This window comes from Erythrolamprus reginae, chromosome 1, assembly GCF_031021105.1.
Source record: "Erythrolamprus reginae isolate rEryReg1 chromosome 1, rEryReg1.hap1, whole genome shotgun sequence".
Lineage (NCBI taxonomy): Eukaryota > Metazoa > Chordata > Lepidosauria > Squamata > Dipsadidae > Erythrolamprus > Erythrolamprus reginae.
Window position 1 is genome coordinate 348806049 of NC_091950.1, and position 27260 is coordinate 348833308.

At 42.7% G+C, this 27260-nt stretch overlaps 1 protein-coding gene across 3 annotated transcripts; it reads right to left on the reverse strand.

Moving 5' to 3' along the window:
* Nucleotides 1–4291: 4291 nt before the first annotated feature.
* Nucleotides 4292–26416, reverse strand: SLC35B2 (solute carrier family 35 member B2). 3 transcript variants are annotated; one of them, XM_070734230.1, is made up of 4 exons: nucleotides 26003–26416; nucleotides 9507–9703; nucleotides 7314–7474; nucleotides 4292–6858 (listed from the first exon to the last, which is right to left on the reverse strand). In XM_070734230.1, the coding sequence occupies exons 1-4, from the start codon at nucleotides 26011–26013 to the stop codon at nucleotides 5920–5922; spliced, it is 1308 nt and encodes a 435-aa protein (XP_070590331.1). In that variant the 5' UTR covers nucleotides 26014–26416; the 3' UTR covers nucleotides 4292–5919. The 3 variants fall into 3 exon arrangements, with proteins under 3 accessions (XP_070590331.1, XP_070590332.1, XP_070590334.1); XM_070734231.1 differs by having other exon boundaries at nucleotides 9507–9700; nucleotides 26003–26204; XM_070734233.1 differs by lacking the exons at nucleotides 9507–9703; nucleotides 26003–26416 and adding an exon at nucleotides 7730–7992.
* Nucleotides 26417–27260: the final 844 nt, after the last annotated feature.

Consider the following 27260-nt stretch of genomic DNA (forward strand, 5'->3'; position numbering starts at 1 on the left):
TGGGGCTGTTGATTTCATTATGGTCCGTCGCACAGTCAGCCAGATGTTTTGACTGGATTTAGCACTGTTATCAAGGAATTTAGAAAGGGCAGATGCTGTTTGATGGTATTGAAAGGTATTGCTGCAAGATGTAAACTGTTCCAAATAAAGATGCCTTTTGCAGCTGATGGATGGATCGATTTGCTAGTGATGATGGTGATCATGTGGTGCTGCAGACGCTTTGTGATTTCACCCAAGTAATTTATTTATTTTATTTATTAGAGTTGAAAGGGACCTTGCAGGTCATCAAGTCCAACCCCCTGCTCAAGCAGGAAACCCTACTCCACCCTAACCAGATGGCAGTCCAATCTCCTCTTGAATATGTCGAGAGTTGGGGCGTTCACAACCTCCACTGGCAGACCGTTCCATTGATTGATCGCTTTGACCGTCAGGAAGTTCTTCCTTATTTCCAGGTTGAATCTCTCGTTGGTCAGCTTCTATCCGTTGTTCCTCGTCTGGCCCACTGGTGCCCTGGAAAATAGCGTGACCCCCCTCTGTAGCAACCCCTTAAGTCCCTTTATACTGCTATCATGTCGTCGTACCCCGGACCCTTCTTTTCACTAATCTATTACTACAGTAAGACCTCACCTATCGCTGGTGTTACGTTCCAGACCCGGCCGCGATAGGTGAAATCCGTGATGGGGAATTTATCGACTGATAGTACTTATTTAAGTATTTATATTGTAACTGTTTGGTAAATTTTCATTGTTTTAAGTGTTTATAAACCCTTCCCACACAGTATTTATTTTAGATACAGTATTTAAATACAGTATTTACAATTTTAGATATATTTTTTTTAAAAAAACTGCCGATCGAGTTCGGCGGGCTGTTTAAATCTGCCGATCGACTTCCTCAGAAACCCGCGAACCAGCGAAGATCCGCAAATGATTTTTCTCATTAATATTTATTGAAAACCCGCAATGAAGTGAAGCTGCAGTAGGTGAAGCGCGGTATAGCGAGGGACTACTGTATTGGTAATAGTAAACAATAGCACTCCTTGCTTTCTTTTGCCACAGTCCGGCTAGTTCTATTTGCAGGTGTTTCTTATGATTGTCTCCAGTTCTTTCTCATCTATTTTGCTGTCTCCAGGTCAGTGTTCGCTATTACCACTCCACTGTCCACTATCAAATACTTTTCTTTCCTTATTAACAGTTGTTACATCTTGGATATTATGTGGCAGATGCTTGTATCTGCATGGATTTTAAAACCACAATACCCTGTAATTTCTTCATTTTCTCTTTCATCGTCCCACCAGTTCTTCCTTGCAGGAAAATTGTATTTCTGCGGAGAGGGGCGGCATACAAATCTATATAATAAATAAATAAATAAATAAATTTCTTGCAGACATTCCAATGCACCAATTTTGCTGCTTTGGCGTATCGTCATTTATAGCCAGTTTGTGTGATTTTCTTGCAGCAGCTCACTAGGTGGTGCACTATTTCTTCAGCTTCGTTGTGGAGGTAGCGTTGGTGTCTTCTTAATTCTGGCACTTCATGCATTTGTGCTTAAGGCTTGGTTTTATGAAGCCACGCTTAGCCCGTTTCTTCATCATAACCACTTTTAGCCATTACCTGGTCTTGTTATTTGGTTTGCCTGCTATTTTTTTTAAATAAAATGGCCATGTAATACTTTACCTTGCCATGCATCTTTTACTATTCTTCATTTGATCTTTCTTCTAATCTAGTTTGGTCTCTTTGGTATTTAGTCAGCCTTCATGGTGTACTAGCTTCAATACATCTTTTTCGGTGTTCTTCAAATTTTCTTCCAATGTACTCCTTTTCCCCCCTAACAATCTGGTGTACTTGCAACATTCCATGGCCAACTATTTTCCTTGGCAAGTAATCTAACATCACTGCATGGATGAAGGGCATAATTTATTGACATTATTTTTCCTGTCTTCCTATTTTAGTTCTGCTTTTATCCAGTCTATTACTTCAGCTTTTTTTCTAATGACTAGAATTGTCCAGGTAATAATTGCCTTAATGGTATTTCCTCCACTGAGTTTGAACTTGATTTCGTGATGAATTCACATGTAACTTTCTTGACGTCAATACATGCTGTTTGTCAGCTTGAAGAATGCCCAGGTATTAATGTAGTATAGCAGCTGATACCAACCCACATCCTTTTCCATGGAAAATATTCCAGATAGCTGTTTAGCCTCCTGAGATCCCATCCTGCATGTTCTCGCAAGGCTTTCTTGCTTCAGGGGAGTAAAATACACCTCCACAATAGTGTATAAAATAAAATAACCCTTATGTCTGTTGATAAACAAGTATGCAATTTAGACCTTTTAGCAAAGTCCATTATGTTTGTCTTATAGTAATTCATCTACAAGAAATCACTTCTGCAGAATAGCATAAAAGTCCTCAGTCAGGGCTGTTTCCAATGTGTAACAAAAAAAGTCCATATTTTACCCATATTCTAGATGTTATTTTATTTCCATAGGGTATCTTGATTCTTCAGTTTTCACTATAAGTGGGTAGTCTAAGACAGATGAAAACATACTTATTAAAATGGGGGCCTAAGACTATAGATAGTTCCAAGCAGAATGGGACTTTTTGTAAAATTAGAAATTTCAGGTGCAGTAAATTCAATACTTTTAGATAATACTCCAAAGGCTCCAATCACATTTGGCATAACAGATTTGTTTTTTCACAACCATTAAATTTTGACCTGCAGGTTACATTAGTTCATACAATTTTCTAATTGTTTTTCCTCAATCTTTGCATCACGGGTACATAGCAGCATCAAAGAATAAAACATCCTTTTCCCCCCCAATAAATTATATCAGGCATGTTATGAACAAGATGCCTATCTGTTTGGATCTTCGTTCCATATCATCTCAACCTGCTCATTTTGTAAAACTTTCCCAATTTGATGGTCCCATTGATTTTTATTACATCTAGACCAGTGGTGGGTTGCTCCTGGTTCAGACCGGTTCTTAGAACTGGTAGTGGCTGCGGCAGGAGGCTCCGCCCACCCATCCGGTATGCTTCTGTGCATGTGCACAAACCGGTGGCAAAATTTTCAACACACCATTGACACAAATCTCTAGAAATATTCCCAATTTGGTCATGACACTGCTTTTAGTCAGTTTTTGAAATTTTGCTACAGCCATTGATCAAATGGTCAGTGGTTTCATCTTTTTCATTACAAAAGGGGCGTCTGCTACTGTTATATATTGAATTTTCATTTTCATGCAAGAGCAACACTTGTTCTTGAGCCACTAGAACAAGTCTTCAGTTTCTTCTTTAACATCTTGATCTTAACCAATTCCATGTGGAGTTTTTATTGACTTTTCGTTCTAGATACTTGCACAAAACTATAGCAGCTGTAGTTTGGATATTACAAAATACACATCTGATCAGAAATCATATGTCAATTCTGGATACAATGAGCCAGTTTGCTGTAGGCATTAGGCTAGAAACTGGGAGACCTGGGTGATTTTGGAAACAGTCGCCCTCTTGCATCTCTAGGAAGGAGGCAAAGGAAAACCACTTCCAAAACATCTTGTCAAGAAAATTGCAGAGATTTAGCCAGGCAGTCATCAGGAATTAAAAACTGACTCGAAACACTACAGCCCCCAATTTCCACTGTACATTGATCATTGTGGACATAAATTAAATGGGATTTTTAGCTCCAAAGGAAACATAGTATGCCAAATAGCTTCAGATCTGCATTTTCTATTTACCATTTACTTAGAGATCTGTATATCTTGCTAAACATGCAGTTTTGGTTGAAAATGAAATGGTATATCCAGAATTGGAGCACCAACTGTTATTTGAGGGCATTCAATCTACTTTACTCATAAAGTCCCACTTTTGGATCTCTAGATGGTGCTCTGGTCCAATATTTTAACTATTTTTAGGCTTTGAGAAGAGATGTCACCTCCACAAGAAGTTATCGATACCTCCAAATCTGATCAATACCTCCAAGATATACCTACCTATTGGTTTAAGATAAATGGAATAGGGGCTGCAGCCCTACTGCTGTCAATTTCTGTACTGGGTTACCCAACATACAGCAATAACTTCTACTCAAATGTGTGCATGAAGATCTATGTTGTAAATAGGAATAACTACTTATCACAACTCTGTTGTTTGAAGTTATCTGTCCTTATTTGTTCTTTGATTAAAGGACTTAGTCTACACCACAATAATTTTAGGATGTAAGGAAATATTAAATTCCCACCAAGTGATTAGTTTGTTTAACCCTATGGTCAACATAAAATTACAAAACATAACCTGAGCCATTTCTTTGCTGCATATTTTAAATTTAATAAAATAAGATAGTTGTATTTCAAGAAATATTTGCCCTGCACAATTTCAGCTTGACAGTTTAAAATGGTTAAATTGGCAAAATCCAGACATTCTGGATGGAACTGGCAAAAGCAACTCCAATGCTATAGTGAGGTTTCAGAGCAATTGTGTTTGGATATATCCATCACTCCTGTCCTGTACAACCCAGAGCTGTTTCTTAGTTCTAAAAATGTTAAAAGACCAGGCAACTGCTTTGAGCAACAACATTCAAAATTCTCACCCTCAACAGTTACAACATGCTGAGCACCTTGTAAAATGAGTGTATATAAGCCAGAGCTCTGCAATACTCAAGTTTTCAAGGGAAGCCATCTTGTTATTTAGCAATAGCTAAATGCTATTGCTATTGTTGGAAGAATACAAGGGCTGACCTGCCTGTCTTGTATTGCTGGTTCCTTATGTAAACTGAGAAGTTGTCTGCAAATTTATTAGGGGAGGGATGAAGCAAAAGAAGTCAAGCTGTACTACCTTAAGGACAATGAAAAATAAATTAAACCTCTTCCAAAAAGTTAAACCTTTAAAAAGATAATGGATGTGCTTTTCTGAACTGCATGCCACAATTATAAACCCCAAGAAAATGTCCCGAGATTTGGCTCGAGGTTCAAGAAAATGGGTGAATGGCTGACGGTCAGCTAGCAAAAAGCAATAGAAGCAAAAATGGTGCGCTACCTAAACTTTTCGGCAAAATTATGAGCACACTAAACTAGAAAACGTATAAGCAATCATTGAAAAGAGTTCACTAATCAGCAAAATCAAATTATGCAAGGCAGGACTAAGTGGGGTTGCAAATGACACCCACCCACCCCCGCTGCCCTTATGCAACCATAACTAAATTGATCTAATTATATATTTTTTAAAAGATGAAAAGCAGATCTGTTAGGCATCGGAAAGCTTTTAAATGCTGATTTTGTACTTCGGCATGACTTCAAATCTTGGTGAAAAATAAAAGGGAGGTGAATAGCTGGCACTAAGGTCCCAAAATATTGCCATGTCCCTATGGCTCTTACAGGCTGATTTTTTTTTAAGTGCAATTCCCTCCCCCCTCCCAGTCCCCCCAGTTATAAAAAAAGATTACCCGCAGTAAGAAAAGTCCCAGATTTCCTGTGGGAGCTGGACTAGGTTGGTCTTCCAATGGTAAAGTCTGGCTATTTTGTTCTGATTAGAACCTTTCAAAAGTTTTATTCTTGATATTCCCTTTCATACAGCAGTAGGATGGGAACTGTACAAAAACAACAACCACTTCACTTTGCCCTGATCATAAATAAGCCATCTCTTATAAAACCCCAAGTCAGGGTAAGCCTATTAGGCTCGCCTCCATCTGTCCACTGAGAAAAGGACCTCTGTACCGCTTGTTTTGAGAGGACTGTTCAGACATTGACAGTCAGAAGAAGCATTCCTTCATTTCCTTCAAGTCAACCCAGTATTTTTCCCTCCCCACAAAAAATCATCTGGGAGAAAATAATCAAGCTTCACCTCTTCCAGCTCTTTACTAAGTTCATGACCAGGATTAAGCAAATGCTTTGGATCTGGCGGGTGGGGAGGGCACAGCTTCTCCTGCAGGCTCCTAAACCTTTTGTACTGGGCCCTCGCCCGCAGGCACTTTTTTGGCTCGCTTCTTCATGCGGCTGCGGGCGTAGACCCGGAGGAAAAGTGCTATGAAGACCACGGCTACTCCCAGCCCACCCATCACGGTGACTGCGTGGCCGTAGATGAGGCAAGAGAGCAGGATGGCAAAGGCTTGGCGCAGAGTCATGATAATGGTGAAGACAGCGGCTCCAAATTGGTTGATGGTGTAGAAAATGAAGAGCTGCCCGAAAGCGGAGCACACCGACAAAAGGACAGCGTGGGCGGCAAACTCTGAATGCCGTGCCATAAAGTTTATCGATTCTACGAAAGCCCCCTGCTCCAGCAGCGAGCCCATGGTGAACAGGCAAGAAAAGACATTCACTCCGAACATCATTTGCACCGAGGACATCTTGTAGGTGAAGAGGGCATCCTGCCAGTTGGAGGTGAAGCTGTCAAAAGCGATGTAGCCACCGAGGAGGATCACGCCAGAGAAGGTAGTGACAGTGGACCGATGCTCGTCGTGAGTATTAGAAAGCAGGAACATGCTCACCCCTACTGAAATGAGGGCTGCTGTTAAATATTCCCAGTACTCATAGCTTTTGCGTGACACCAGCTTTCCCATCAGCATGACCGGAATCACCTTGGAAGCCTTGGCCAGCACTTGAGTGGGGAAGCTAATATACTTGAGGGCTTCGTATTGGCACCAGCTGCTGAGAATGTTGGAGAGGGAAGCAAAAGAATACTTGTACATGGGAGCGCCATGACGGGGCTGCTTGATCAGAGCACAATAGAGGCCGGCCACAGTACAGGCCAGGATCCGGTTCATGAAGACGAGGAACTGAGAATCTCTGAACTTCTCTCCAGGCTCCGACTCACTTGCTCCGTAGGACCTGGTCATGACACGTTCCTGTAGGACGCCCCATGTCAAATAGGAAATCTACAAAGTGAGAGAGAAGAGAAGAGATTGGCAGGGAAACTATCAGGGAGGAAATGACAATGGTGGCCCTATGACAGTCTGAGCGGAATATTCTAACTCCTATGTTTCAAGAGTGACCTTGTGAATGCTTGTAAACACTTTATTAACATCAACTGAAAGCTAAAGGCTAGATTTGACCACATTCCCTTAATCCTTACAAGCAAGGCCTAGTCTTCTACCCCCTCCCCAAAAATCTGACAAGTCAAATTAAGATTGTTAAATTATGGCACCACCTATACCAGTGATAGCGAACCTATGGCATACCATAGGTGGTGCACAGCGCCATATCTGCTGGCACGCTGATTTTCAGCTTGTTCGGAGCTCTGGAAAGGCATTTTTAGCCTCCTGTACTTTCCTGCCAGTCTCAAAATAGACTGTTTTAAAACCGAGTAACCTAAAGTCTATCTCTTCTTTACCTGTAAACCAGTTGCACAGAATAGCAGCTTAAAAATCTGACGGGCTGTAGACGACTCTACAGTCTCATTTCGGGCTGCCGAAATGGCATCATCCTGATGCCCCGACTTGGCCTCATTGCCAAAAACACAGGATTTGATTACTGGAAAACAAATTCCACGGCCTAAGAAAGAAAAAGGAAAAAAGAAAATTATCTACAGCAATCAATTATCTCAAGGTAAAGATTTCCCCCTTCTGGTCCTGTCCAACTCTAGGGGGGAGCGATGCTCATTCCATTTCTTAGCTGAGGGAGCCAGCATTGTCCAAAGACATTTTCATGGTCACATCAAACACAAAGTGGTACCTATTTATCTACTTGCATTTACATACTTTGGAACTGCTATGAGGGCAGGAGGTAGGGTAAATAATGAGAGCTCACCCCAATTGTGTAGTGCTCAGATCTCAAACCTTGGCTGTCATCTTTCCAGTTGACAAGTTCAGCGTTCCATCGTGCCCCCCTTCATGAATGCTAATTGCAAGCTTATTCCTTTCAACATTATCCCTGTTAAAACCAGTTTTATTTTCATTTTCTCATGTTACTTGTTCCTGCTAAGATATATTTTCTTTTTTTCTGGCCATACAGAAAGGCAGATTGACATTCCATGTCTCTTATTCATAATGTTGCACTCACAGTTTGCTAACCTAATGAAAGACAGGCCCAGAGGATACATTTTATTAAAGATAGAATTGAACAACACATGAGTGAGGTTTTTGTGTGTGTGGAGAACACCACTGCTGAGTGATTAAAGAAAAGCACTTCAGCAGTAATATTAACAATTTTTATTTTTAGAAACATTTTTCACTCAAATACACGAAATTCAAACTTATCACAGAATCAGAATATAGCATAATAATAAAAGCATTGAAAAAGTATTAAATGATACATAACTAAAATTACTGGACAATAAAATTTTAATTTAATTTAATTGACTTATATGCCACCCAATCCTGTTGGGACTCAGGGCAGCTTACAACAATAAAATAATGTGATACAATTACAATCAAAGTCAAATATTAAATATTAAATAGTAAAAACAATAAACCCTCCATTAAATTAACAATAAAAACCCTTAATTAAACTAACAATCATACACACATACATATCTTTGGGTCATTAAAAACCCACTACACATTTGGATGGACTTCCTTGCACAAATGTGTGGAGAGTGTTTTAACAGAACTGGGGAAAAAAACCCAAAACCAGGTAACCAAAGCCACTCCTTTACTACTTGTATAAAGGAGGTTCCGTCTGGCTGACTTTTGTCCATTTTGGCAAGCTAGCATTCACAGTTTGTGCTGCCATGTTTCCCCGAAAATAAGACACTGTCTTATATTAATTTTTGCTCCAAAAGTTGTGCTACGTCTTATTTTCGGGGGGTGCCTTATATTTCTCAAATAAGACAAATTCACAGGTAGAAAAGCTGACACCCCCAAAGAAAGTGTACCGTACGGTACACTGATTACGGTACGGTACCTGTCGGTATGGCACCCACACACACAAATGACGGCACTTATATGGTACAACAGTATACTCCCGCTATTGCAGCTTCCGGCCACCAGAGGAACTACAGTCTACGCACTGTAGTGGAGACTGTAATGGCGGTGAGACAGCAGCAGACTGTGTCTGCTGTACTGGACAGTACAAAGCGATGGAAGGGGCCAGCAGGGGACGCCACATTATTACGGTACCGTTATGAACAGCTTTGAATGGTACCGTATGTTTTTCCACCGTACCGTATGTAAACTTGACTACGCCTTATTTTTGGGGGGTGCCTTATATTAGCAAACTCTGCAAAACCTCTGACATGCCTTACTTTCGGGGTACGTCTTATTTTCAGGGAAACAGGGTACCAATTCAATGGGGAGGATACCCATGCTTAGAATAGTGCCACCACATCAACTCTTACCCAGAAACAGTATAATATGCGAACCAGCTGGAGGCAGTAAAAGGTACTTTTATAAAATCTGCCAAGGTCACCTAGGACAGTGCAGGCTAGAAGGAAACTGTCAAAGAGAGAAGCTTGATCTTTGAGAGAACAGTTAATTGGCCTTATCTTGCCCACTAACAATTCCAAACACCAATTCAATACCTGGACAAGCTTGATATGATTAGCGGACAAAAAATAATAATAAAAGGAGATGCGTTCTATACTTACCTGTTTCAAGGTAATTCTTCCTCTTAAAATACTGTATGAGCAAGTAACCTGGCACAAGAATGCTTGCGTAGCCTGCAGCGTTGACCAAAAACCGTAACAGCCAAAAGTCTCCCCACGAATCCTGGTGAACATTGGGTGCACCTTCATCGGCAGCCACCGAATGAAGAGCAGTCAGCACAAGAGACAGGCAGAACCTGCTAAGAAGAAAAAAATAGCAGTAAGTCCAAGAAAATTCCCTAAGCCAGTGTTTCCCAACCTTGGCAACTTGAAGAGATCTGGACTTCAACTCCCAGAATTCCCCAGCCAGCAAATGCTGGCTGGGGAATTCTGGGAGTTGAAGTCCAGATCTCTTCAAGTTGCCAAGGTTGGGAAACATTGCCCTAAGTAAATGAGGGGAGAACATGCAAAAAGAACCTCTTCGTCCACATCTCTATCCCTGCTCCTCTTAAACTAGGAAAGCAATTACAGGTGGTCCTCAACTTACAACAGTTCATTTAGTGGCTGTTCCAACTTACAATGGTACTGGGGGGGGGGGGAGAAAATGACTTAAAACTGCTTTTCATACTTATGACTCTTGTAGCATCCTCATCGTCAACTACCATATTTATCGAAGTACAGGTATAAGACTCACCAGAATATATTAGTTTTTTGGGAGGAAAATAAGGAAAAAAATCTGGTTATCAGGTATTCAACTGGTTAGCGTCCTTAGTCTGGTCAGCTTCAGCACATTATTTTATCCCCTGGTTAAGGGCTTAATTTTTTTTTTAATTCTGAGAGAATAACAATGAAAGAGCTTGCAAGCCAGTAAGAGCTGGGAACATCATTAGCACTTGGAAATAAACAATCTGAGCAAGTAGAGCAATGGAAAAAACCCTGCAAAAACTTAGGGCTTGGAAAACATTATTTGCAGAGAGTAACAATGAAAGAGCTTGGGTACATTAATAGCACCTGGTTAGGGCTAGAAAGAAATGTCTGGAGCAAATAGAGAATGAAAAAAAAAAAAAATCAAAGGCAGGATTTGGAATACATTCTTGGCAGAGAGTAACAATGAAAGAGCTTGCAAGGTAAGAGCTGGGAAGATCGTTAGTAGCTAGTTAGGGCCGGGGGGGGGGGGAAGCTACATTCAGAGTATAAGACACACCCTAATTATCAGCCTCTTTTAGGGAAGAAAAAGGTGTGTCTTATACACTTGAAAATACAGTAATCAAAATTCAGACACTTGGCAAGTGTCATACAGTGGAACCTCAAGATACGAACTTAATTGGTTCCAGGGGGAGGTTCGTAAGACGAAAGGTTCGTAAGACGAAACATTGTTTCCCATAGAAAACAATGTAAAGTCAATTAATCCGTGCAACAAACCCCCCCCCCGCAAAAAAACGCTGCCGCCCGGCTGTCACCTTTTAAAACAGCCGGGCGGCTTCCCTCTCTCTCTCTCTCCTTCCTCCCTCCTCCTCCTCTTCCTCCTCCTCCCGTATTCGGCCTCCCTCCCAGCCCGCTAGGCAAGCCAGTGGTCCCCCTTCACGGAGCACAGCCATGTGGGCTCCGCTCTGTTCCCTGCCGGCCCGATTGAGGGGCCAACGGTCTCCGCCAGGGAGAGCTTCCTGGCTTTCGTTGTTGTTGGATTCGGGAGCTTTCATGCCCAGGAAGCTCTCCGAAGTGAGGAGAACCGCCGCTGTCGCCGCTCGGCCGCGCCTCCTTGCCCGCCGCCCGCCCAGGATGCAGACCTGCTGCCTCGCTTGCCGCCGGCCCGATCCTGCGTCTCTTGCTTCTGGGCTGGCTCCATTCTGTTCCCTGCCGGCCCGATTGAGGAGCCGGCGGGAGGAAAGCGAATGCCTCTCTTCGTTGCGCTGCCTGGCTGGCAGCGGAAGATGTAACCGAGCCCACGGGGCCGGGCTCCGGCTTCCACGCCGCTCGTCCCACCCATCGCACGTATCCAGCAGAAGCGGCGGGATTCAAAAGTGCTGGGGTGGGGGGGGCTGTCGGGACCCCCACCCCCACCCCAGCACTTTGAATCCAGCAGCTTCTGCTGGATACGGGCGATGGGTGGGACGAGCTGCCACAGCCACCGGCTTCCGCGCCGCTCGTCCCACCCATCGCACGTATCCAGCAGAAGCGGCGGGATTCAAAAGACCTTTTAAAACAGCCGCGCCGCTTCCCAGCTGTCTCCTGAAGCCGAATGGCAAAGCCGAACTTCCGCGTTCGGCTTCGGGAGACAGCTGGGAAGCGGCGCAGCAGTTTTAAAAGGTCGCAGCCGGCCTTGGGGGTTTCCCAGCACCCCCCGAACCCCGAACCCGGGTTCGGGGGGGTGCTGGAAAGCCCCCCAGGCCGGCTGCGACCTTTTAAAACAGCCGCGCCGCTTCCCAGCTGTCTCCTGAAGCCGAACGCCAAAGCCGAACTTCCGCGTTCGGCTTCGGGAGACAGCTGGGAAGCGGCGCGGCTGTTTTAAAAGGTGACAGCCGGGCTGGGGGGCTTCCCAGCAACCTCCCGAACTGAACCCAGGGTTCAGAAAAATTTTGCCTCTTCTTACGAACTTTGTTCGAGTTACGAACCAGCATTCGGGAGGCTTCTGGGAAGCCGCGCGGCTGTTTTAAAAGGTTCGTAACTCGAAAAAAGTTTGTAAGAAGAGGCAAAAATTTTCTGAACCCCGGGTTCGTATCACGAGTTGTTCGTAAGACGAGGGGTTCGTATCTTGAGGTACCACTGTATTTTGAATTGTTGTCGGTTATCTTTTGCGACCTTCTGACAAGCAAATGTAATGGGGAAGCCAGATTCACTTAACAACCATGTTACTAAATTAAGAACGGCAACAATTCACTTAGAAACTGTGACAGAAAGTCGTAAAATGAGGCAAAACTCAACAAACGTCTCGCTTAGTGGCAAAAATTTTGGGATCAATTTGCATCAACAGTGGACTGCCCTGTGGGCATTTTTTTTTCCAACAGAGTTTCAAAATAAGTACAGTGGTACCTCATGATACGAACGCCCCGCCATGCGAACAACCCGAGATACGAACCCGGGGTTCAGAAATTTTTTGCCTCTTCTTACGAACTTTTTCCGTCTTACAAACCCCCCGGCGGCGCCTCCAAGAAGCCCCGCCGCCCGGCTGTTGCTTTTTGAAACAGCCGGGGGGCTTCTCAGCGTCCTCCTGAATCCGAACGCCAAACCTGAACTTCTGGGTTCGGCGTTCAGGAGGCCGCCAAGAAGCCCCTCGGCTGTTTTAAAAGGTGACAGCCGGGCGGCGGGGCTTCTCAGCGAAAGTTCGGGTTCGGGAGGCCGCTGGGAAGCCCCGCCGCCCGGCTGTCACCTTTTAAAACAGTCGGGGGGCTTCCCAGCATCCTCCCGAACCCAAACGCCAAACCTGAACTTCTGGGTTCGGCGTTCAGGAGGCCGCCGAGAAGCCCCCCGGTTGTTTTAAAAGGTGACAGCCGGGCAGCGGGGCTTCTCAGCGAAAGTTCGGGTTCGGGAGGCCGCTTTGGGTTTTTGGCTGGGAGGGAGGAAGGTCCTCCTTCTCCCCCCCAGCCAAAAACCCAAAGCCTGTCTGCTGCCGCACGCTTTAGCCTGGACATGAGTGGCGAAGTGACGTGGAGGAATGGGAAGCTCAAACCGCCGCCGGATTCAGCTTCCCATCCCTCCACCTCACTTCGCCCCTCCTGTCCTGGCTCAAGCGAGCGGCAGCAGACAGGCTTTGGGTTTTTGGCTGGGGGGGGAGGGAGTTAGGAAGGTCCTACTTCTCCCCCCCAGCCAAAAACACAAAGCCGGTCTGCCACCGTCCGCTTGAGCCAGGAGGATGAAGCGGCGTGGAGGAACGGGAAGCTCAAACCGCCACCGGCTTCAGCTTCCCATTGCCCCGCGGGCGGCGGCAGACCGCCTTTGTGTGTTTGGCTGAGGGGAGAGCAGGAGGACCTTCCTAACTCCCTCCCCCCAGCACTTCGCCCAGCACCACAGGCAGGGCAAAGCAGCATGCAGCAAAGGAAGGCTCAAATTGCCGGCGGCTTCAGCTTCCCATTGCTCCGCGGGCGTCGGCAGACCGCCTTTGTGTTTTTGGCTAGGCGGGGAGCAGGAGGACCTTCCTGACTCCCTCCCCCCAGCGCTTCACCCAGGATGATATGCATGGCAAAAGGGCGGGGAGGATCGGGAGGCTCAAGCCTCCTTCGGTGGTGGCAGCCGGCTTGCACGCATTAATCGCTTTCCCATTGATTCCTATGGGAAACAATGTTTCGTCTTACGAACTTTTCCCCTACGAACCTCCTCCCGGCACCAATTAAGTTCGTAAGACGAGGTATTACTGTATTTCATAACAGCTGGCAGCTTTCAGCCACCCATGTCTGCCATGTTTGTACATTAAACAGTGCATTATGGAACAAGCAGAACATCCGGGAAGTAAGAAGACCTTCCTACAAAGCAAATATTGGTGGTTATAGAGAATCACAATTTAAAAAGTACAATAAAACTCACCATTTTCAGGCAGGTCAATAAAAAGGGTGGGGTAGGGGAGTATTAACAGCTACCTCTAGTGAAAATTGGAAAACTGGAGAAGTTCTTTCATGCAACAATCATATAGATGATGATGATGATTATTATTATTATTATTATTATCATCATCATCATCATCATCATCATCATCATTTAGATTTGTATGCCGCCCCTCTCCGTAGACTCGTGGTGGCTCACAACAACAATAAAACAATGTATAACAAATCTAATAATTTAAAAGTCAATTAAAAACCCCTTATTAAAAAGCAAAAACATACACACAAACATACCATGCATAAACTGTATAAGCCCAGGGAAGATATCTCAATTCCCCCATGCCTGACAGCAGAGGTGGGTTTTAAGGAGTTTACGAAAGGCAAGGAGGGTGGGGGCAATTCTAATCTCCGGGGGGAGCTGGTTCCAGAGGGTCGGGGCCGCCACAGAGAAGGCTCTTCCCCTGGATCCCGCCAAATGACATTGTTTAGTCGACGGGACCCGGAGAAGGCCAACTCTGTGGGACCTAATCGGTCGCTGGGATTCATGCGGCAGAAGGCGGTCCCAGAGATATTCTGGTCCGATCCTCCTAAACTCATAGCATCTCTCAACCATTGGGCATATTGATCTGGATCTGTGCATAAGTGCTGAGGGAAATCTTGATGACTTATTTTCAGAGGTCAAAATGAAATTAAGATATGTGCAGCAGGGGAGTGTAATATCTTTGTGTTGTGTAACTGCATAGTGGACAGCCAAAAGAAATATTACAGTAGTCAAAAGGGGTAAATAGATAAATGCCCTACAATACCCTCTATTGTTTGTTCATCTGTATTCACTGAAGAGAACCTGTCCTGATGAGAATTTCACAGCAAAGTTAAGGTTAATGATTGGTAAAATGCTGGAGATGGCAGTCTTAACTGAGTCTCCTCCCGAATGCTATATATCACTCCACTCCCATGCAATAGAGCAAAGGTCTTCAATCTTGGCCACTTTAAGACTTGTGGACTGCAACTCTCAGAATTCTCCAGCCAACTATGCAATAGAGGAAGTAATACCTGGAGCTGTAGATTGCCTCCCCTTCTATTCTCAAGAATATAAATGTTCAGAAAAAAATGATCATCCAATTTCTCACCATGAAACGGCTTATTTGTGAGCATGCACAGAATTTCTGCCTAATTAATTGTTACCCTACTATAGTACCAAACCCTGAAACAGCTATCAAAGCAGGTATAAGAACATAAGAAGAGCCATGCTGAAGCCCATCAAGTCCAGGATTCTATGTCATGGGGTTCTTGAGTAGAAAGAGAAGGCAAACCCCTCCCTTTCCCTTGATCCCCAACAAATGGTACTCAAGGGAATCCTGCCTGCCTCAACCAACATAGAGGCGGCACATGGACATCCGTTTCAATAACCAGCGATACACTTGCCATCTATGAATCTGTCTAATCCTGCCTTGAAGCTATCAAAACTGACAGCTGTCACGACCTCTTCTGGAAGTGAATTCCATAAACCAACGCCCCTCTGGTTGAAGAAATATTTCCCTTTATTTGTCCTTGCTTTCTTACCTATGAGCTTTAGGGAGTGCCCCCTCGTCCTAGTATTGTGTGATAGAGAAAAGAATTTTTCTCTATCCACCTTTTCTATCCCATGCATAATTTTATACACTTTAAATCACCCCTTAAACGCCATCTTTCAAGACCAAGGCGTTGCAACCTGGTTTCATAAGGGAGGTGCTCCATTTCCTTGATCATACTTGTCCTTTTATGCACCTTTTCCAGTTCCATTATATCCTTCTTGAGGTGAGGTGACCAGAACTGTACACAGTACTCCAAGTGTGGTCTCACCATCGATTTGTACAGAGGCAATTTAACACTTACTGACTTATTTTTGATTCCCTTCCTAATCATGCCAAGCATTGAATTTGCTTTTTTTACTGCTGCTGCGCACTGGATTGACATCTTCATTGAGCTGTCCACCAAAATCCCAAGATCTCTTTCTTGGATTGTCTCAGAAAGCTTGGTCCCCATTAGTTGGTAGTTATAATTGGGGTTCTTTGCCCCGATATGCATAACTTTGCACTTGTTTAGGTTAAAATGCATTTGCTACTTTGTTGCAAATGCTTCCTAATGAAAACCCAAACCTTCAACTGTTCTAATAGCACTTCCCTTTCCTTCCCATTAACCGTTATGAGCAGAAAGTATTTCATTGCAAGACTTTTTGCAACAAAAACATGGTTTTGAGAAAGCCACAATTATAGCCCATTTCACTGTGAGGTTAGTTGCAACACCTGTTGCATTATTTAATTTTTCTGTAGCAAACGTGTCCAAGAATGCAAAAGTAGCTGTTAGATAAATGATGAAATCCTTAAAACCTCTGTTCATTTTTGTGTTAAATATATTTTTGGAAAATCCTTAAAATCCAACATGGATGCGGGGGCTTGGATGATAGATCGAAAGCACTGGAGTTGGCCCCTCCTAACAGTGAGAGCAGAGAGCCCTGGACCCTAAGGAGAAGAGGAATCAGAGAGAGGAAAGGTCTCACTGAATGAAGGAACAGGGAAGTAATAGACATGGTTGGAACAAGGCAAGTGGCCATGCCAAAATATGTTCTCAAGCAGAAGAATAGTTGACAATAATAGAGTGGTCAGAAATTTTCAGACGTCTGCTATACAAAAATACTATTAATGATCAAACAACTCCTGAGTCTCTGGAGATGGGTGGCCTAGAAATCAAAATAATAAATAAAATAAATAAATAAATAAACAATTGGCTGAATTTGTTCTTCTTGCCACATAGCAATTGATTGAATGGTTTCTGTATTTGCGGCTCTGTGAACTCCAATAATCCATTACAGTATTTCTGGTCCTTTGGAATACTTTTCATAAGACTTGAGCCTAATATTAAGAGCGTATGAAAATTAGTCTAGTTTGGAACAATGTCTACTTGACAGAGTACTGGGCCAGGTATTATTTAAATTTCTTATTTGACACTGAACTTAAATAGGCGATCTTTATTTTGTATCACTGTATTGAATATGCAATTGTAAAATATTGCATATTCGACACAGTAAGTCGAAAGAACATAATATAAACACTCAAGAACTGCATCAGACAAAAAACAAAATGCTCCAGTGCTTACCAAACACATATTTATAGGAAGCTCACAATCACAAGATAGTATCCCTCCACGCAGACTATCCCAAAACCAAGATGAACACTTATTATCTGATACTGGAAGCCATGCAGAAACATCATAACTAGCAGTAGTTGGTGGGTTTTGCTTTCCATGCATTTGTCTTTTAATGCCATTAAAATTATTGGCTGTTACTATGTCTTATGGCAGCAAACTTCAGTCTGGACATTAAGCTTAGGTTTTATTCACCAAGCTGGAATACCATTTAGCTCTGTATCTAGACTAGAGAGTCTGGCTGCAGACTCATTTATGAGTAAACATGGGCAGATCCTACCAATCCAGGAATGGCCATATAACTGGTGCTACACAGTTTTTTAAAAATCCTAGATGCACTAAGACTTTCACATTCAGGTCTGGCACACAATCTGGGGGTTTTCCTTGATCTTCTCTTCCAGCTTTCTGCAACAGAGCAGCTAGTGTTACAGGTATGGTAAGCTTTTACTTCTGCCTGGCTGGCAACATCGGCTCCAGCACTAGACATGAAAGAACCTTTCAAAATTTCTAACCCACAAACGTAGCAGGAAACTTGAGCTCCTACATTCATGAACTGTTTCCCATCTAATTGGATGTGCATATTTTTCATGCCCCATTAGTTAAGGGCAAAGGATATTTGTAATAAGACCCGCAGTTCTTTCCAGGTTTAGCTCTTCAGGCAACTACTGATGTAGGAGATAACAAATCCTCATAGACTCCAATTCCAAATGCTAATTGTGATGAACTTCAAAGAAGGAAAGAAAAAAATATCCTGAAAATGACCCCTTGTCCTTGAAAGTAGCCATTCTGTAACCATAGTTCTATGGATGTTTTATTAGCCTCTTATGGAACAAATTTGAACAAGCATCAGGGTAGTTTAGGAATAGCAAAAGAGTTATGAATTCTGTATTAATACACATGCATGAATAAAAGGTAAAACCTGGTTTCCATTAAAATTGAAACACTAAAAGCATCAGAATCTGATTTGATCAAACTGAAAGCTATTTAGTGTGATATTATCTTAAGCAGGTCTGCTTCAGGGACATTCACAAAAAGGGCCTGAACATCATGCTATTTCTGAGAGAGATAGATGGATGGTGCCTAAATTTGGCAAATAATTTTTTAAAAAATTTCCTCTCATTTTCCAGAAAAGCTACGGTATTTAGAATTCAGAGCCAAGATATAATACCCAACTCTCCTCAGTAGCAGAAGCCATCATTATGCATGGCCCCCACTATTAAAGTCATACAAGAATACAGATATCAATAACTGAAAGAAAATTCAACAGTCTAACTAGGTTCTACGTGAAATAGATTTTAATTATTGCTCTCTAAATTTATTAATGGCTCTTTACTTCATCATTAACTCAGAGAATTCATTGACTTTGAATTAAAAAAAACCTGTTGTGTAATTTTTATTTGATTTCCAAGACCAGTTCCAAAATATAGCTTAAATTTGATTTGAGATTCCCAGTTGAATTAAACCAGTCTCTACTGGTGAGATATTAAAAATACAGCACACATTTCATAAGCTCCAAATGTAATTCTCATTGTTGGAATAAAAAGCTACCAATAATAGACACAGTTGTCTATTTAGTAATGCTTTTTTTTTGTATAGTGAGACCTGGTTATTAGGAGGCAATCATTAATTGTGGTCACAAATTACTAATTAATAATTGCAAGCGGAAATCACCAGCAAAGGATTTAAAAACCAAATAAATTCTAAAATAAAAACCCACAGAAAGTTGGGCCTTCCTATGATTGGCATTTGCAGAAGATGGACATCCTCCTGCAATGCAAGGTTTTCTGCCAAAAAATCACCAGTTTTTGAGTGAAAACTCATAACATAAAAAGCCAAAGTTGACAGATTATATACAAAAGCAGGTATGAATATATGCACAAATAGATTTAATGTAACAATGATCGATAGTTTATTAGACAATATTCCTTTTTCGTTATTTCTTATAACTCTAGAGAAATACAGAGTTTACAATGCAGTATTTATGGAATAAAGTAAATGATGTCTGAGCCAATGAAAAGGAGGCTATTGTGAACAAGAGCAAAAAATGAGGTGGTCTATATATTTACATAAACACGCATAATACCAGTGCAAAGCTTGGCAATATTAAGCAAAATTATTCTTTAGAAAGTCTTATTTCTTTGATGTTCCACTATTAAAATAATTTCTAAAACTTACTAACACAAGTTAGTTCTGAGTGTGTAAGGAGTGTTTTGTATGTTGTATGGCGATCATAAAATATTAATTGGTAGCATGATAATGTAGGATCTTCAGGAATGCTGAAGTTCCTGATTGGATGGAAGTATAACATTTGGAAGGTTAACTTTAACACGATTTATTGATTGATTGATTGATTGATTTATGGTATGATCAAGTATTTTAAATACTAACTAATAAAACTAGCACTATTCGTGTCAAACTAAACTTTGATATTAATAAATCAGGCCAATTAACTGTGTGCTTATTTTATGTGTGTGTGTTTCTGTGTGTAAAGTGAGAGCCTATGTACTACAGTGGTTAAATTGATGGAATAGGAACAGTGAAACACCGATTCTAATCCTGTCTTAACCATGCAAGTAGGCTGGATGAGTTTATTTATTTCTTTGATTTGATTTGATTTGTATGCAGTCCATCTCCTTAGGGCAGTGAGGGCAAACCTATGGCATGGGTGCCACAACTGGCACGCAGAGCCATATCTGCTGGCACGAGAGCCGTTGCCGTAGATCAGATCCAACATGCATGTGTGCACTGGCCAGCTGATTTTTTTGCTTGCACAGAGGCTCTGGGAGGGCTTTTTGGCTTCCAGAGAGCCTACGGAGGGATGAAGGAGGGTGTTTTACCTTCCCACAGCTCCAGTGAAGCCTTTGGAGCCTTGGGGAGAGCAAAACACGAGCCTACTGGGCCAACAGAAGTTGGGAAACAGGCCATTTCAGGCCTCCAGATGGCCTCTGGGGGGTGGAGGAAGCTGTTTTTGCCCTACCCAGGCACCCACAGTCTTTCGGCATCCGAGAAAAAAAAGGTTCACCCTAGGGGCTCTAGGCAGCTCACAACAAAATTTAAAACATATGAATAGTATTAAAACTTCTAAAAAAACAATTTAAATTTCATAGTTAAAAAAACCCATTTATGGCTGGATCTTGACGGTACCCCATCAGATCAACAGCACCAGGCCTGCCAGAAAAGCCAGGACTTTACAGCTTTCCGGAAGTCCAGTAGGGTGGGGGAAGTCCGGATCTCAGGAGATAGCTGGTTCCAGAGAGTCGGCGCATCCACAGAGAAGGCCCTGCCCTGCAGACCTGTCGGCTGACGTTATTTACCTCACAGGACCTGGAGAAGACCAGTCCCGTGGGCCCTTATCGGTCGCTAGGAGTTGTGTAGTAGGTGGTGGTCTCGAAGCTATTCTGGCGCTAAGCCATGAAGGACTTTAAATGTTTGTGCCAATGACTCTGTTTTAATCTTCAACTGGAAAGCTGAGAAACACCTATCTACTAAACTACACTGAATCAGTATGTGAGATTATGGTCCATAAGCTTGAATGAAGATTCATGACATTGAAATTTGTTTTTCACTTTCATTCAATATAAGTTATCAGATAAAAGGGTAGAGGTAGCAAATCTTCCCAGTGTTGGCACTGTTTTCATCTAACATGTGCCATAAAGAGGTCCATCCTCTCGCTTCTCTATTAGTCTGTGAGATGTCAAGTGACTACGATATTCTTTATGAGTATGTTTTCACTGTACCACATTTATTTTGCATTTTACTACTGGTTGTTGAGTTTATATAATTTCAGGGGACACCCAGGGACACATGATTTTTTTTTACTTTTCATCTGCTTCTTACTGGGGGTTTTGTCAGCAGCTTTCCAGCCTTGTTTGTGTAAAGAAAGTAAGATTTACATATGGTTAAATCTAGTGGGAGACTGTTTTTATGTTTCTGTAAATATACACATTTGAGATCTAATGTTGTGCTAAGGCATTGAACGTCATTTGCACAATAGGCTTCACTGCTGATGGGAAAGGGAGTAGGGTAAATATTTATTTATTTATTCATTCATTTTATGCCGCCCTTCTCCTTAGACTCAGGGCGGCTTACAACATGTTAGCAATAGCACTTTTTAACAGAGCCATCCTATTGCTCCCACAATCCGGGCCCTCATTTTACCCACCTCGGAAGGATGGAAGGCTGAGTCAACCTATAATATGTTATTATACAAAGTCAAAACCACAGGTAATTAACCCAATAAACCCAGCTAAAGCTAAATTGTTTCCTAATTAGAGCAATTCTTGTTTGAGGCTAAACTAATTCCCATCAGTCCTCCCCACAATGTAAACTGTTTGTATCTATGCCTTTCAGTTATTCAGATGCCAACTGCATCTGGCTTCAGGGTTTAACATGAGAATGAACTGTCCCTTCCAACATTCATGATCACAACAAAGAGAGATCTTATAAAAACAGACCTTTTCTATACAACAATGTAATTCTGTAACCATTTTATCCCAGCAGCCACTTGGAAGGGGGAAGGTAAAAAGTAAACAGAAATGGGGATTCCAAAACTGGTTAAATAATTGCACAGATCCTGCTGTTGCCAGTAGAAGTTCCTCATCCCCCATCCAAAGGAGAGAGAAGAGAGAGAGAGAGGAAGTGGTAAGGGTTGTAACTGCCTCCCAACATCTCTTTGCCTTTGGTTGGAAGGACTAAAAACTTGGCCGCCAGTCAGCAAAATCCACTGCCGCACACAATATATGATATCAATCAAAACCGACTGAATTCACTGGAGGACAGAATCACTAGGTTAGCCATGACATGTAAATAAAGCCTATGCGATCCAATCAAACTGTAGTCCTTGATGGTGTAAACCTGGATTAATATCCTTTTATAAACCAAGGCCCCCCCAAAAAGTGATCTTCCTCTAATAAACAGAGGACAGAATGAAAATTAGTGATCAAGTCTCAGAACATATGCAATATAAAAACTACACGGTCAACTTTGTGCATCAGGCAAACCTTTCTGAAGAAAGATTTAATATGCAAGTCTAACAATTAGGCTTCAGGGAATAAATGCATAAAATTATACAGGCATAGTGAATACATTTTGATCACACCCAAAATAGCAGAATATTTTTTTTCCAGCAGACCTGAAATTTTCAGCTATGTGGCAAATGGGTAATTCATAAATTATCTAGATTTAAAACTCTTGTTCCACAGGCTGTATTTGCAATTACTGTACTTAATGTAGATTCAAAGCCCTGTTCTATTCAAATGCTACAGCCCATCCATTCTGTTTATTTACCATTTGCGCTTTTAGTAGAAGGTGTTAGGAATAATATTGTCCTTAAGATGCCTTTCCAAGAGACAATTGGACTTTCTTTGGAGACAGTTAGCTTAACATCAAAGGAGCTTCTTCAGCTCGGAAAGTAATTTTTCCATTCCCCACCATCCAGTCTGAACTGAAATAGCTTCTTAGATGAAAAGTGAAACGTCTTCGAAGAAAAACAAGAAAGCTCAGTTGCCTCTTGAAAAGACACCTTTGGGACAGCCCTTACCTGGATGACTGAGATTCTCCATAGACTCAGGAACAATATGTAATTTAAACTACATGAAATATTAATTTCCGCAGGGAGAGCCTTCTCTGTGGCTGCTCCGAGTTTCTGAAACCAGCTATCTTCTGAGATACAGACTGCTCCCACCCTATAGGCCTTCCAGAAAGCTGTAAAGACCTGGCTTTTCCAGCAGGCCTGGGGCCGTTGATCGGATGGTGTACCATCAAGATGTGGCCATAAATGGTATGTATGTTTTTTTTTAAAAACTGTGGGATTTAAATTGTTTTTAAATGGTTTTTTAGAGGTTTTAATACTATTTTTATTTATTTATTTATTTATTTTATTAATTAGATTTGTATAGAAACATAGAAGTCTGACGGCAGAAAAAGACCTCCTGGTCCATCTAGCCTGCCCTTATACTATTTTCTGTATTTTATCTTAGGATGGATATATGTTTATCCCAGGCATGTTTAAATTCAGTTACTGTGGATTTATCTACCACATCTGCTGGAAGTTTGTTCCAAGGATCTACTACTCTTTCAGTAAAATAATATTTTCTCACGTTGCTTTTGATCTTTCCCCAAACTAACTTCAGATTGTGTCCCCTTGTTCTTGTGTTCACTTTCCTATTAAAAACACTTCCCTCCTGGACCTTATTTAACCCTTTAATATATTTAAATGTTTCGATCATGTCCCCCCTTTTCCTTCTGTCCTCCAGACTATACAGATTGAGTTCATTAAGTCTTTCCTGATACGTTTTATGCTTAAGACCTTCCACCATTCTTGTAGCCCGTCTTTGGACCCGTTCAATTTTGTCAATATCTTTTTGTAGGTGAGGTCTCCAGAACTGAACATAGTATTCCAAATGTGGTCTCACCAGCATTCTATATAGCGGGATCATAATCTCCCTCTTCCTGCTTGTTATACCTCTAGCTATGCAGCCAAGCATCCTACTTGCTTTCCCTACCGCCTGACTGCACTGTCAGACTGTATGCTGCCCCTCTCCAAAGACTCGGGGCAGCTTACAGCATATAATATAAAACAATAAATACAAAAACAAATCTAATTAATTAAAACTACATAACCTAAAATCCCAATACAGTGTTCCCTCGATTTCCACAGGGGATGCGTTCCGAGACCGCCCGTGAAAGTCGAATTTCCGCGAAGTAGAGATGCAGAAGTAAATACACCATTTTTGGCTATGGACAGTATCACAAGCCATCCCTTAACACTTTAAACCCCTAAATTACCATTTCCCATTCCCTTAACAACCATTTACTCACCATTATTACTGGTACTTACCATTGAATAAGGCACTTAGTGATCCTGATATTTATAAACATAATTATTTATTAACAATAATTATTTTTTTTGTTATTTATTTGCAAAAATTATTAGTTTGCCGATGACGTATGACGTCATCGAATGGGAAAAAACCGCAAAGTATTTTTTAATTTATATTTTTTGAAAAACCGTGGTATAGGCTATTCGCGAAGTTCGAACCTGCGAAAATTGAGGGAACACTGTACTGTATATTAAAAATCAATCATACAAATTCAGATCACCACCATACATCACATTTATTGGCCAGAGGGCCAAGACCTAATTGCCCCAAGCCTGGCAACATAAGTGAGTCTTAAGACTTGCAAAAGGTGAGGAGGGTAGGGGCAGTGCGAATCTCTGGGGGGAGCTGATTCCAGAGGGCCGGGGCCTTCACAGAGAAGGCTCTTCCTCTTAGCCCCGCCAAGCGACATTGTCTGGTTGACGGGACCTGGAGAAGGCTGACTGTGTGGTACCTAACTGGCCGCTGAGATTCATACCGCAGATGTTTTAATTCTTGTTGTGAGCCACCTAGAGTCCCTAGGGAGATGGGTAGCATGCAAATCAAATCAAATCGATCAATCAATCATTCTCCTGGAATTAAGAAGATACTTCCTAACAATGAAGACAATTAACCAGTGGAACAGCTTGCTGTCAAAAGTTATGGGTGCTTCATCCCTGAAGGTTTTTATGAAGAGACTTGACAGCACTTGTCTGAAACAGGACAGGGTCTCTTGTTCAAGCAGGGGACTAGAAGACCTTCAAGGTCTGTTTCCAGATCTATTCTATTCTATCAAAATGCAGCCTGGTCCCTTCAAATTAATCGATTGTACTTCACAAATACAATTATTATCTACCCAGCTCTTCCTCAAACAACACCAAAAAGCCAATCTTACAGCAAAGGCTGCTCCGTAGTCTCTCCATCCACTTGTATTGAACGAGCCACGGTGGCATAGTGGTTTGAATGCAGTCCTGGAAGCTACACCTGCTGATCACCGTCTGCCAGCAGTTTGGCAGATCAAATCTCACTAGGTTCAAGCTTTCCCTCCTTCCAAGGTCGGTAAAATGAGGACCCAGATTGTTGGGGGCAATATTGACTGTTGGGTTGGACTTGATGACCAGCAGGGTCTCTTTCAACTCTAATAAATAAATGAAAAATATGCTTACTCTCTGTAAATAGCTTAGTGCAGGGGTAGGCAAAGTTGGCTCTTCTGTGACATGTGGACTTCAATTCCCAGAATTCCTGAGCTAGCATGATTGGCTCAGGAATTCTGGGAGCTGAAGTCCACAAGTCATAGAAAAGCCAACTTTGCCTACCCCTGGTTTAGTGTAAAGCAGTGTTTCCCAACCTTGGCCACTTGAAGATATCTGGACTTCAACTCCCAGAATTCCCCAGCCAGCATTCGCTGGCTGTGGAACTCTGGGAGTTGAAGTCCAAATATCTTCAAGTGGCCAAGGTTGGGAAACACTGGTGTAAAGCACTGTGAAGCGGTATATAAAGTCTAAATGCTATTGCTATTGACCACCGAGGGTTAATTTCACCCCGTTTCCTGCCTGGGGAAAAAAAGTTAATCCACAAGCCCTAGCTATATCACTCTCAGGGGCCCCTGAAACGAGGAAAGGGGGGCGAAAAATGCAACCCAAAGTGCCCCAATTTCGATGGAAGTGTCTCCTCCACACAGCACACACACACATAACCTGAACCGCCCGTCCGCTTTTTTCTGACCCATTTAAAGTCCCCGTTAGAGTCGCCCAGGATTTTTTTGTTGGGGGGCGGCGGGGACGGACTGTCAGCATCCCGCGTTTTGCTCGAGGCCCCGCCGTGGGTTAAAAAAAAGCCGTCTGGTTTTGCTCCCCAAAGTCACCCGCTCCCACCCCCAGCACCGGCTTCTTTGCTCGGCCGGGTCCGAGCCTTCCAGATGCCGGCGTGGGTTGGCCGCCTTCCCAGCCGAGGCCGCCCCCCTCCCTCGCCCGCCGAAGCAGCCTACCTGCGGCCCATGATGCTGCCGGCGGCGGGGCCGGTGAGGGTGAGGGGACGACGAGGACGACGACGCGATGCTTCCCAGCGCTTTTCGGGTCCTTCGAAAACGGCCGCGCCTCCGTCGTCCCCGACGCCGCAGGCCGCAAGAAACCGGCCGCTCGCGCCTCAAGAAGGGCCGCCCCACAGCGTCGCCTGCAGGCCCGGAGGCCGAACCGCGGTTCCGAAGAGGGACGGGAAAGCCCCCACCGCACCCCCAACCCGGCAAGCGGGATGGAAAGGCCGGGTAAAGCTGAGATGAGGATCCCCCGCGAACAGGAAAGGAGGGAGGCCCTCTCGTTGCAAGAAGAAGCCAGGCGCTGTTTCCAAGGACGTCCACGGACGGGGTGGCGAGACGGCGGCCGAAACAAGCAGCCCTGAAGGTGGAAAACAAACGTGGCCCGCCCAGGTTTGAAAACCCAGGGTGACTTTTTACACCTGGTAGTCAGAGGTTCAGTCTTTGCAATCTATGCCTCCTAAATGACTTTTGGTTAGTTGATGCATGGAACTCACTATGGGTTTTAGTCATAGTTTTAATTATTAGATTTGTACCTATATTGTTTTATTGTTGTGAGCCGCCCCGAGTCTAATAAATAATAATAATAATAATAATAATAATAATAATAATAATAATAATATTATTATTATTATTATTACCTGACTCTGTAATATCATCACCTAAACCCCAAAACTTTACCCTCAGTGTTTCCCAACCTTGGCAACTTGAAGATATTTGGACTTCAACTCCCAGAATTCCCCAGTTGAAGTCCAGATATCTTCAAGTTGCCAAGGTTGGGAAACACTACCTTAGACTATCCACTGTTGACCTCTCTCGATTCCTAAGAGGTCAGTAAGGGGCCTGCATAAGTGCACCAGCGTGCCTTCCATCCCCTGTCCTAATGTTTCTCTCTTATTAGTATCATGTATATAAATATTATTATATCTTTCTATATCACCAATAGGTACTTGACAAAACAAACAAACAAATACAAGTGGGGTGTGCCTTCTCACTGCAAATACCTAAAGGTCTTCTTCTGGCTTCTCATTATGTGTCAAAAATAAAGCTTCATTTTTAGGCTGATTCCAATGAGCAGTTTGGCTTTATTTCATGTTCCACTGAATAATTTGTTTCAAGCTATTTATTCTCAGTACTTTTTTCAAACTGTACAATTTGTCTTTCTCAAGCCTTTCTGATGATGTAGCTTTCACAGCCATAGGTTACAATTGTG

What these genes read in the sequence shown, in the direction of transcription:
- SLC35B2 (XM_070734230.1), bottom strand. An exon ending in GAAGAATTACCTTGAAACAG is followed by an intron (nt 7,475 to 9,506) that starts GTAAGTATAGAA and finishes TTTCTTTCTTAG; the next exon opens with GCCGTGGAATTTGTTTTCCA. An exon ending in TCTGTGCAACTGGTTTACAG is followed by an intron (nt 6,859 to 7,313) that starts GTAAAGAAGAGA and finishes CTCACTTTGTAG; the next exon opens with ATTTCCTATTTGACATGGGG.